Source organism: Salvia splendens, chromosome 21, assembly GCF_004379255.2.
Source record: "Salvia splendens isolate huo1 chromosome 21, SspV2, whole genome shotgun sequence".
NCBI lineage: Eukaryota > Viridiplantae > Streptophyta > Magnoliopsida > Lamiales > Lamiaceae > Salvia > Salvia splendens.
In genome coordinates this window covers 2,860,989-2,873,854 of record NC_056052.1, presented here as the reverse complement: position 1 = coordinate 2,873,854, position 12,866 = coordinate 2,860,989, and the positions used below count along the sequence as shown (strand labels likewise).

Genomic DNA, 12,866 nt, shown 5'->3' with positions numbered 1-12,866 from the left:
GATCCATATCTGTTGTACGATCTAGAGGAAAAGGCAGGCCGAATCGTGCAAGAGGAACATGGGCTAGAAACATATTGGCGACATCTCCACGGAATCTGGGTCGAAATTGACCGATGCCAACATCAACCTGTGGATTGCTGCGACAAGGGGATTAGCCAACTTCGAACGTATGTAGCAACAAGACGGTTGTTCAAATTCCTAACAGGCTTGAATGCAAGATATGACGGGATCCGAAGGGATATTCTCAAGGAAACTCCGTTGCCCTCAGCCGAGACCGCATAAGGTCTGGTAAAACGAGAAGTTACGCGGTTGAAAATCATGCCAGCAGCAGACATCGATCCCCAGACCGGCGCAATCAACGATAGATCATCATCGGGCTAAGTCGGACACGGGTTCGCCGTCAGAAACCAGCCATCACCGCGACCAAAACAGCCACCACCATGAACCGCCGCGCAACAGCCCAATCGCCAAGGCGGTTTCAAACCCGACAAATTAAAATTATGGTGCTCTCATTGCGGAAAACAAAGACATACTCGAGATACCTGTTTCCTCCTCGTTGGATTTCCGGAATGGTGGGATGAAACTCAAAAGGCTAAAGCTCGATTAGCCATCGGAGTCGAAGATGGAGCCGGATTATTTCCGCAAGGAGCAGGGAATAGGGAGATGACTAACACCCGTGGGAGAGTAGGAGATACCGGTCCTCAACCGGGTGGAGGCGGCAGGCGGCCCGGCGAGGCAGCCTTCTCGGAGAAGAAAGGAGGCGGGTCATATTGCATATATTCTGAACTATAAGGACCAGAAATTAAATTACTCATGCTTTGGGGTTTATTCGAGAGCAGGAGATACCGGTCCTCAACCGGGTGGAGGCGGCAGGCCCGGCGAGGCAGCCTTCGCGGAGAAGAAAGGAGGCGGGTCATATGGAGGTAACGGATTGGGGTTGAGAAACCCTGATCCCTAATTTGATTTTCAGAATAAACCCCAAAGCATGAGTAATTTAATTTCTGGTCCTTATAGTTCAGAATATATGCAATATGACCCGAGAAAATTACAGTTAGGACCCCAGAAAGACTATATTCCACGTTTGACCCCAAAACTGTCTGAAAATTCCGTCTTAAGCCCAAATCGTTTTGCACCCTTGGAAAATATACCTATTGCATGCATTGCCCAAAGTAAAATTGACCCAAAGGAGAGTGAGTGGATTTTTGATTGTGGGGCAACTGATACTATGACCTACGATATGAAAGATTTTTCTGAATTTAATGGGGCAACTAAAAGCCAAATTCAAACTACCGATGGAGAGTTGACCGCTGTGGGTGGGAGTGGAACCATTGAAATATCCCCAACCCTAAAGCTTACAAATTGTCTCTATGTGCCCAAATTATCTCATAAACTTATGTCTATCAGCCACGTGACGAAAGAATTAAACTGTACGTTACTAATGCATTCAAATTTCTGTGTATTACATGATATCAGGACGAGGAGGATAATTGGGCGTGGCACTGAGCGTCAAGGTCTTTATTATGTGGATGAGATTACTCAACAAGGTGGCACCGCGATGCTTGCTCACGGATCTGCAAATCGGGAAGGTTGGTTGTGGCACCGCAGATTGGGGCATCCATCCTCGGGTTATTTAAAATTGCTTTTTCCAAAGTTTTTCCATTTTAAGGATATTACTTGCGAATCTTGTGTTTTGGCAAAAAACCACAGACAACCCTTTAGATCAAGTGATACTCGCGTTAAGACTATTTTTTCTCTTGTGCATGCCGATGTTTGGGGTCCAGCTCCTATTGTTGCTGATCATGGTTTTAAATATTTTCTCATTTTTGTGGATGACTGCACTAGATTGACTTGGGTATATTTTTTGAAGCATAAATCTGACGTTTTTGAAAAATTTACCTGTTTCTTTACAATGATCCAGACACAATTCCAAACCACGATCAAAATTCTAGATCCGATAATGGTAGGAAATTTGTTAACAAAGACATGACCGATTTTTTTAAAGAAAAGGGGTTAGTTCATCAAAGTACTTGTCCTTACACTCCTGAACAAAATGGTGTAGCTGAACGAAAGAATAGGATAATCCTAGAGGTCACGAGAGCCCTGTTTTTTGACTCAAATGTTCCTAAATTTTTATGGCCCGAAGCTGTTGCCACTGCTGTCTACTTGATTAATCGTTTGCCTACAAAAATTTTGGGTATGAAAACTCCTTTGCAGACTCTCGCATCCCTTACTGATATTCCCCCACCTCTCACACTTCCGCTCAAAATCTTTGGTTGTTCCGTTTATGTGCATGTACCGAAACACGAAAGAGGAAAATTTTCTGCATGTGCAATAAAATGTGTTTTTTTGGGGTATGGGATAAATCAGAAGGGCTATCGATGCTATCACCCGGGGTCTAGGAAGGTTATAACAACCATGAATTGTAATTTTCTAGAAAGTGAATACTTCTATCACACCCAACCTCGGGGTCAGGGGGAGAGTGCTGTTCAGGGGGAGTGTGATAAAATTGGACCCCTCAGTTCGCCGATGCCACATCCAAGTATCTCGATCGTGGAACCAACAGAACAAGCTAGTGTCACTGCCGAGTCAGTCACATCTGCTGTAGAGCCTCCTCAACCGCCCACGCCTGAATCGAGTCCTCCTCCAGTGATATCTGAGGTAATTCCTGAAACTAGCCCAAATAATCAGTTATTACCCCTGACATTTTTGGTGTAGACGAGAATGAGAATGCAGCAATTGATGGTGATACCGGCCGCTAAATACTCCCCAACAGAACTACTCGTGGGGTCCCGGCTAAGAGATACATTCCTGAGAGGATTAGTAGAAGCCGATATTCTATGGCGAATCTGGCTAAAGCAAATCTAACAGAGATGGCTAGGGCGTTTGAAGCAGCACTTTACGAAGAAGAAGAAATCCCATATACGACCGAGGAGGCTATGAAAATTGCTCACTGGCGAGAAGCAATGCTAGTAGAAATGCGGGCTCTAATGAAGAACAATACATGGGAAGTATGTCTTAAACCTGATGGAGTTCGAACTGTGGGATGCAGATGGGTCTTCACTATCAAACGGAGGCCAGATGGGTCGATTGAAAGGTATAAGACGAGACTTGTGACTTATGGAGTTGATTATGCTGAAACATTCTCACCGGTAGCAAAGATGAGTACTATTCGAGTGCTCTTCTCAATAGCGGCAGTCAGGGAATGACCACTACATCAGTTCGACGTGACAAACACATTCTTACATGGAGAACTGAAGAAGCCCATTTACATGGAGCCACCACCTGGATTTGTTGGAGATTTCGAAGGATGAAAGATTTGCAAACTAAAACGAACACTATATGGGCTAAAGCAGTCACTTAGAGCTTGGTTTGGGAGATTCTCTGAGGCAATGAAGAAGTATGAGTATGAACAAAACAACTCTGATCATACATTATTCTTGAAGAAAAGAGAAGGAAAGATCACATGCCTCATCATCTATGTAGATGACATGATTCTCACGGGAGATGATGAAGAGGAAATAAGCAAGCTAAGGAAGAATTTGTTTGCAGAGTTTGAAATGAAGGACTTGGGATTACTAAAGTACTTTTTGGGTATAGAAGTGCTAAGGTCAAAAAAGGGGATCTTCATCAGTCAGAGGAAATATGTACGTGACTTGTTAACCGAGACAGGACTACTGGACTGTAAGCCAGCAGATACTCCTATGGTTCAGAATCATGGTATGCGGATAGTTGAAGGAGCTGAAGCCACTCACCGCACGAGATATCAACGTTTAGTTGGGAAATAGATATACCTATCCCACACTAGACCCGACATAGCTTATGCAGTTGGAGTAGTTAGTCAGTTTATGCATGCACCTCAAGTAGCTCACTGGGAAGCAGCACTGAGGATTGTTCGATATCTGAAAGGGACAGCGAACCATGGGATTCTATTCGAGAATCATGGACATTTAGAGATTCATGGGTTCACGGATGCTGATTGGGCAGGGAACCCAAATGACAGAAAATCAACTGCTGGATATTTTACCTTTGTGGGAGGAAATCTTGTCACGTGGAGAAGCAAAAAACAGAAAGTGGTAGCCTTGTCAAGTGCAGAAGCTGAATTTTGAGGGATTAAGAGTGGGTTGACTGAGATTCTGTGGCTGAGGAAATTGATGACTGAGTTGAACTTAAACTCACAGAAGTCATGTAAGTTGTTCTGTGATAATAAGGCGGCAATCAGTATATCTGAAAATCCAGTTCAGCATGATCGAACAAAACATGTCGAGGTGGATCGACATTTCATCAAGGACAATATAGAGGCCAAGACAGTAGAACTTCTTTTTGTGAGATCTGAAGATCAGTTGGCGGATATACTCACGAAAGCTGTCGATGCAAGAATCTTCCATGAGGTATTGGGCAAGTTAAGTATGGGTAATCTCATTACTTAACTTGAGTGGGAGTGTTAGAAAGGAAAATATGTAAGTAAGGAAAATAGGTAAGCAAGGAAAAGAAATTAATTAGGAAATGAGTATTAGGACAAATCTTGCCACTTTTATGTAACCCTTGGCCTATTTAAAAGAGTTGAATGAATAATACTCCTATCTTTCAACAAAGACTAATAGGAAAATACTAAATAAATTCAGAACGAATAAGCTAGCTAACAAAATTCCTAAATCAAACTATAAGTTGAACAACAATCAACACTAAAAACAGAATCAATATTTCTCGAATTAAGTAATCAAAGATAAAAATCAAGTATATAGGTGCAATCATATTTGGGCTTTTCCTCTCTCCATTCTTAAAGGTAAAATTGTGGTTTGTTAATTTACCTCTACAATCTTTATTTGCGTTCTTGAATTAAGATCATTGATTTTTGTAGGGAGGTTTCCTGCCTGTGCGATTGTTTGGAGTGGTTTCTGTATGCTTGAATAAAGATTGCTCGCAAATCTATAAATCCTTTATAGTAAACGTATACATTTTAGGAACATGTAAATGTTATTGACATAGAATTTATTCCATTTTTTAGATTATTTGAAAAATAAATAATTTAGGAACATGTAAATTAGCTAACGAACAAACAAACAAACTCCTAAATCAAACTATACAATGAACACAAATTACAAAAGAGCAAAACTTATATTTCTCCTAATAAAAGTATGCATTTTAGGTGCAATATTAATATTTCACATAAACCACTAATTTGAGTGAGATGCTGATTACGTGACCGAACTAGAAAATTTGTATGTTTGGAATTGTATATTAATTATTTTTTTTAATTTTCCCCCTCATATATCTCCAAGAGTACGATGCAAATGATAAGTTCTGATGATATTCTATTAATATATTTAAAAATATATATATAATATATTGGTGTTTCTTTTAGGTGATATAATAATTGGAAACAATTTTTTGACTTAATATGTCTCTGTCTAAAATCTTAATGTCATTTATTCCATAATCGAAAATTCGAAACACATAATCTCAGATCTACACAACTCATACCAAATTAAAAATTTTCAGTTTGCAAGTTTGCAGCTAATTATGGGCAGCACAGCATTGCAACTTGTGCTTGGAAATAAAAATAATAAATGTGAGGTGGGCAATACAACAAAGTTTATGATAATTACATTCAAGTTTTAATTTTGCTACATTATTTTTTATTTTGGGGATCTTAGAAAATTAGCAACAACAATATAGTTAATGATTTACAATTAAGTTTTATGTTTATGAAAAAATTTGTTATACAACCAAAATTATGACCAATCACCCATTAAACATGATTTTTTTTTATAAATTTTTAAAAAATTAAAAAGACAAATGCCATCCTCTATCACCAAACATGAAAACTAATTTAGTCTATATTCTGATTTCGGCTTCTTTGCTTGAAAGTTGAAAGCGAGGGAGATATTTGGGCTTTTCCTCTATCTCCACTGTTAAAGGTGAATTTGTCGTTTGTTTACCTCTTTGCGTTGTTGAATTAGATTGTAGATGTTTTTGGGGATGTTTCGAATGGTATATGCGTGCCTATTTAAGATTGCCCGCAATGTGTTTGATGAATTGTTAATCACATTGTTCTGTGCTCAGCATACTAACTCTTCTTAATAATTTGGCCCTAATCATCTGTTATAATCTTAATCTAAATTGAACAACTATGCAATAATTGAACTTGACTTGAAATAATTTTGATATCTTATAGCCTGGCTGTGAGTACTTATTTAGCTTGTCTTATTTAGATTGTTTTGAGTCATAATCTAGTTGTGCAACCGAAAGGTAGGGATTGCCATGAGATGATTAACCCTTGAAACAACAATGCCAAATTCCTCATTCATGTCCAGTTCCTCTGGCGACATCTCATTCGGCAGCTGCCAATCGAAGCAGTGGACTAACTGTGACACGATGAGTCGAACTTGGATGAGCCCCAGTTTCATTCCGGCGCAACCTCTCCTCCCAGACCCAAATGGGAGGAGCTGGAAATGTTGTCCCCTAACATCAATATCACTGCCAATGAACCTCTCCGGAATGAACTTCTCCGGATCAGTCCATACATTTGGATCACGGCCAATTGCATATGTGTTGATGATTATTCTTGAATCTTTTGGTATGTCATAGCCATTAACCTTGCTGTCTTCCCTAGAATAGTGAGGTAACAACAGCGGGGCCGCTGGGTGCAGCCTAAAGCTTTCCTTCACAACCATGTCGAGATATTCGAGTTGGTCGAGATCAGACTCCTCAACTATCCTCTTCAATCCCACAACTTGTTCCAACTCTTTCTGTAGTTTCTTCATAACTGTTGAGACAACTTGTTCCAACTCTTTCTGTAGTTTCTTCATAACTGTTGGATTTCTCAACAGTTCGGAGAGTATCCACTCAATCGATGCTGCTGCTGTGTCCATTGAAGCTATGAGCAAGTCCTGCAAATGAAATCCGTCATCAAAGTATTGCTGAGCAAATGTATATCCAAACAAGATGAAGAATTATTCACTGGACCTTGTGCTTACCAGCATAATGGCCTTGATATTACGTCTGTCGAACTGAAATTCAGATTCTCCACTTTGCATTATGGACATCATGGTATCAACAATGTCTTTGGCCTGCTCAGGGCGACCCCCTGATCGAACATGATCTTCTATAATTTTCTCAAAGAAAACATCAAAAACTTTTGCGATTGCCTTCAGCTTCCTTGTCAGTCCTTGGAGATCCAAGACTCCAAGGAAAGGAAAGTAATCACCCAAATTCGGAGCTGCTACTAGTGTCATCACTTCTTGGACCACACCTTTGAAGCCTCTCTCATCTATGTCTTTGTCATTATATTTCTTACCAAACATCATTCTGCAGCTCATCTCTGCAGTCAGGGACACGACCTTGGCACTAAGATCGACAGCAACATGTAGTCTGGAAGCTTCATTGAGCGATTCAACAAAAAGACCAAGCTCTTCCCTTCTCATAGATCGGAAAGAACTGATCTTTAGGGTGCTGAGCAGCTCCACGGTGCATAGCTTGCTCATGTTCTGCCAATACGATCCGTAAGCCCCAAATGCCAGATTCCTCTGACCCCATGAGAGATACCTAAAACCCTGCTGAGGAGGTCTGCTGGCGAAAACCAGGTCATGCGTCTTGAGGAAAAGCTCAGCTGCCTCAGGAGATGAAACGACGATGATTGGAGCGAACCCAAATCGCATGTACATAATGGGGCCGTGGTCTTTGGCAATCCTTTGCAGATCGTGGTGGGGATTCTCCCCCAACATGTGTAGATTTCCCAGAATAGGGATCCCTTTTGGACCTGGAGGCAGCTTCTTCTTCCTCCTCATAGCCAACGACGCCAAAGAACCAGCTAAAACGGCCACGACCGTAAGCCAAAACCAAGTAAGTTCCATTTTTTTGCAAAATTTATTCAGTGATTGATCTCTTTATAAGCTTGTTTGAATGGATTTATAGATGTGTGTTTTCATTCATATTAATTCTGCTATGTCTTTTCCATAAATATGAATTTAATGTGGGCTTGCATACCATCTTTTAATGGCTACTGATTAGTAGTATTACTCAAAATGTTGTAGTGGTATTGCATTGAACCATTTGAAAAATTATTTTGGAAGAAATTGTTTGACTTTATAAAAAAAAGTAAGGGAGAAAGTAATTGGAATGTGAGTCCTACTTTTTATTAGTTTTATAATGGATTGTGAGTGTAAAGTTAGTGGAATGTGGAGTCTGTATACTAAAAATGGAAAAAAGTTAGAAAAGTGTTATATGGATTTTGTTATAAAACTCTTAAATCTTGTCCCACATGACTTAGTGGTGATCCTAGCTCATCTATATAAGTATGAATAACCCTCCCCCTTATAAGGCCTTTTAAGGGGTGAGTGGCTCATTTCAAATATGGTATCAGAGCGGACCCAAGTCGATGATAGATTTTATCTCTTTATCTCTTCTCTTGCCTACCCATGTGATGGAAGTCCGATTTGTCATTCCAGCCCATCTTCTCTTGCCTATCCACGTGATGGAAGTCCGATGTGTCATTCCAGCCCACACTTGAGGGGATGTGTTAAAACTCTTAAATCTTATCCCATGTCCCATTTCTAATTGATTTCATTTTATTCATTTCCTCTTATGTCAATGGACAAAAAAATGATTTATGATATGCTTTAATTATTCATCTATTCAATCAAATTATTTAAAAGCAAAATGTCAAACACATGGATTTGTGACGTAATGGTATGCGTATTTATTAGGAAGTTTAAAATATTACTATAAAAATGTTTTTTAACTTTTCAAAATTAAAGCTAGATGTTTCGCATGATGATAAATAATTTACCATTTTAGGTGCAATATTAATATTTCACAGAAACCACCAATTTGAGTGAGATGCTGATTACGTGACGAAACTAGAAAATTTGTATATATCATTGAAATTGTATAATAATAAAATATTGGTGTTTCTTTTAGGTGAAATAATATATGGCAACGATTTTTTGACCTAAGGTGTCCCTGTCTTAAATCTTAATGTCATTTATTCCAGAATCGAAACGCATAATCTCAGATTCCTACAACTCATACCAAATTAAAATTTTTCCATTTGCAAGTTTGCAGCTAATTAGGTCAGGATTGCAACTTCTGCTTGGAAAAAAAAAGTTTATTATATTTATAATCAAGTTTTAAATTTGTGGGAAAACCTAAAGTTAGACAAAAGTTTGTAAAATTTGAGATCAGTTGTTCAATATATAATTGACACTTCAGCTTTAATTTAGCTACATTATATTTTAGGGATATTGAAAACTTTAGGTTTTGCCCTTTTATAAATGGAGTTTGAAACTGTGTTCAGGCTACTAACACTTTTTTATAGTTTGGCCCTAATCATCTGTTATAATCTTACTCTAAATTATGTTTTTACATGATTGGGATAAAATGCTTGTACTGAACATAATTAAAGAAGCATAAATGCATGGTTCAAATGATTTCATATTTCAGCTGAACAACTATGCAATAATCAAACATGAGTTGATATAATTTTGATATCTCATAGCCTGGCTTTGAGTACTTATTTAGCTTGTCTTACTTTGCTTCTATATAGATTGCTTTCAGGAAGCAAATTTTTACATGTTTGCTTCAAATGCTAGTTCTGCAACCGAAACGTCGGGATTGCCATGAGATGATTGGCCCTTGAAACAACAATGCCAACTTCCTCATTCATGTCCAGCTCCTCTGGCGACATATCATTTGGGAGCTGCCAATCGAAGCAGTGGACTAACTGTGACACAATCAGTCGAACTTGGATGAGCCCCAGTTGCATTCCGGGGCAACCTCTCCTCCCAGACCCAAATGGGAGGAGCTGGAAATGTTGTCCCCTGAGATCAATGTCACTCCCAATGAACCTCTCTGGAATGAACATCTCTGGATCAGTCCATACATTTGGATCGCGCCCAATTGCATATGTGTTGATGAATATTCTTGACCCTTTCGGTATGTCATAGCCGTTAACCTTGCTGTCTTCCATGGAATAGTGAGGAATCAACAGTGGACCAACTGGATGCAGCCTAAAGCTTTCCTTTACAACCATGTCGAGATATTCGAGCTGGTCGAGATCAGACTCCTCAACCATCCTCTTCAATCCCACCACTTGTTCCAACTCTTTCTGTACTTTCTTCATAACTGATGGATTTCTCAACAGTTCGGAGAGTATCCAATCAATTGAAGCTGCTGCTGTATCCATTGAGGCTAGGAGCAAGTCCTGCAAATGAAATTCATCATCAACTAATGTTTATCCAAACAAGATGTAGAATTATTCATTGGACCATGTGCTTACCAGCATAATGGCCTTGATATTACGTCTATCAAACTGAAATTCAGATTCTCCACTTTGCATTATGGACATCATGGTATCAACAATGTCTTTGGCCTCCTCTGCACGATTTACCGCTCGAACATGGTCTTCTATAACTTTCTCGAAGAAAACATCAAAAACTTTTGCTATTGCCTTCATCTTCCTTGTCAGCCCTTGAAGATCCAAGACTCCAAGGAACGGAAAGTAATCACCCAAATTGGGAACTACTACTAGTTTATTCCATTCTTGGATCACAGTTTTGAAGCCTCTCTCATCTATGTCCTTGTCAGCATATTTCTTGCCAAACACCAGTCTGCAGCTCATCTCTGCGGTCAGGGACGAGATCTTGGCACTAAGATCAACAGCAACGTGTTGTCGGGATGCTTCCTTGAGGAATTCAACAAAAAGAGCAAGCTCTTCCCTTCTCATAGGCCGGAAAGAAATGATCTTAAGGGTGCTGAGCAGCTCCAAGGTGCATAGCTTGCGCATGTTCCGCCAATACGGGCTGTAAGCCCCAAATGCAAGATTCCTCTGATCCCATGCCAGATACTTACCAGCCTGATGAGGTGGTCTGCTGGCGAAAACAAGGTCATGCGTCTTGAGGAAAAGCTCAGCTGCTTCAGGAGATGAAACGACGATGATTGGAGCGAACCCGAATCGCATGTACATAATCGAGCCGTGGTCTTTGGCAATCCTTTGGAAGTCTTGGTGGGGATGCTTCCCCATCATGTGTAGATGTCCCAGAATAGGGATCCCTCTTGGACCTGGAGGCAGACTCTTAGTCTTCTTCTTCCTCCTCGCCGCCAACGAAATTAAAGAACCAGCTAAAATGGCCATAATTGTCAGCCAAAACCAAGCAAGTTCCATTTTTTTTGGCTCACGTTACCATCTTTGTATGTCTTATCTACTTTTTTGTACTCCTACCTAACACTCCCTCCATCTCAAATTTTTATTAAATTTATTAAATAAAGAGAATTAATAAAAAATGGAAAATAAAATAAAATAAAATAAAATAAAATAAAATAAAATAAAATAATAGATCATATTAATTGTGACAAATCAAAAAAGAAAATAAGCAGGAGGAAGTATAATTTAAATCAGATAATCAACACAACAATTTACTAAATGTTCATTCCTTTACTTTTCTCATAATATACATGGTATTAGTACAATGATATCACAAGGCAAACAGTGCCTTTTCTTTCATATTGTTACCTAATAAAATTACTGGGCAAGCCATCAATGAAAATTACAGCCCCTGATGACAGACATGTTTGATTTTTGTTTTTTTTTACTATTCACTATTTTCTTCTTTAAACCTGTGGTCCAACAAATTTCAACTACAGATGTGAAAGATAAACAGTACAACACGTGAGAGAAAATGGATGGCTGACCCACTCTTCTTTACTGCCTTTTTTATGTATGCAACTTGTATGGTAGTAACTAGTATGGTATTGGACACTGATCCTGCTTCCTTCTGGTGTGTGACATTTAATTGCGTCGAGGTAGAGGTGGTGCGGGTCAACCCTACTCGGGTTATTGGACACTGATCCTGCCTTTTTCATCGTCGGGTTGCGGGTCAACCCTACTCGGGTTGCGGGTCAATCGGGTACAGACTATTCGGGTTGTGATTTCTTTCGGGTTATAAAAGTTCAACTCTAACCCTAAAAGCTCGGGTTTCGAGCTAGCCCAGTGGGTTAATCGGGTTGCTACCGATATGATTAACATGCGATCAATCCAATAAATAATACTTTCTCCGTCCCACAAGAATATGCACTATTTCCTTTTTAGTCCGTCCTACAAGAATATGCACTTTCTAATTTTTGGAAGTATTTTCTCTCTAATGAGGTGAGACTCATTCTCCATTAACAATGCTTTATTTATTTTTTCTTTCTACATCTCTCTTACTTTACCAATTATGCATTAAAACTCGTGACGAACCCAAAGTGCATATTCTTTGGGGACGGAGGGAGTAAAGAAAATTAGTTATATTCATAAAATGTAAAACATTTAATTATGATAAATTTGAGATATATGTTTAAACTCAATCATAAACATGATCAAATACTAATATTTGAGATATTTCGTGAAATTTTAATGATTGTTTTAGAAATTTAAATATTATTTTAGTGAATTTGAAAATTTTAATTTATTTATCAATTATTATATTAATAAAATTCAATATATAATTTGTATATTTAATATAAAATTGAAAGTTATTTTTCCAGTTATCTATATTATAAAATTAGTCAATGAAGTGTCGAATTAGGAGTAAAAAAATAGAATAATTGAAATTTTATCGGGTTTTCGGGGCCAGCCCATCTGATTTTGGGCTCTGGCCCTAATGGGTTATGGGTTAGTCGGGTGCGGGCTAATAAGGTTTTAATGTTATTAGGCTAGAAATCTTCAGCCCTAACCCTATAAATTTGGTGGGCTATTCGGCCAGTCCACGAATTATGGGATACACTGACATCCCTACGGGCCCAAGGCATTAAGGATTTTTATCCGAAAATAAATTTAAAATATTAACATTGGACTATTGGAGATATTCCATTTCCAAAGATTGTTCGGG

At 38.9% G+C, this 12,866-nt stretch overlaps 2 protein-coding genes across 2 annotated transcripts; both read right to left on the bottom strand.

Annotated features, from left to right (window-relative positions):
* Positions 1-5,967: 5,967 nt before the first annotated feature.
* On the bottom strand, positions 5,968-7,853 carry LOC121785584 (cytochrome P450 71AU50-like). Its single transcript, XM_042184057.1, has 2 exons — positions 6,978-7,853; positions 5,968-6,890 (listed from the first exon to the last, which is right to left on the bottom strand). Exons 1-2 carry the CDS (start codon positions 7,851-7,853, stop codon positions 6,231-6,233), a joined length of 1,536 nt encoding a protein of 511 aa, XP_042039991.1. The 3' UTR covers positions 5,968-6,230.
* A 1,563-nt stretch (positions 7,854-9,416) lies between these two features.
* LOC121785583 (cytochrome P450 71AU50-like) lies at positions 9,417-11,235 on the bottom strand. Its single transcript, XM_042184056.1, has 2 exons — positions 10,277-11,235; positions 9,417-10,201 (listed from the first exon to the last, which is right to left on the bottom strand). Exons 1-2 carry the CDS (start codon positions 11,159-11,161, stop codon positions 9,587-9,589), a joined length of 1,500 nt encoding a protein of 499 aa, XP_042039990.1. The 5' UTR covers positions 11,162-11,235; the 3' UTR covers positions 9,417-9,586.
* Positions 11,236-12,866: the final 1,631 nt, after the last annotated feature.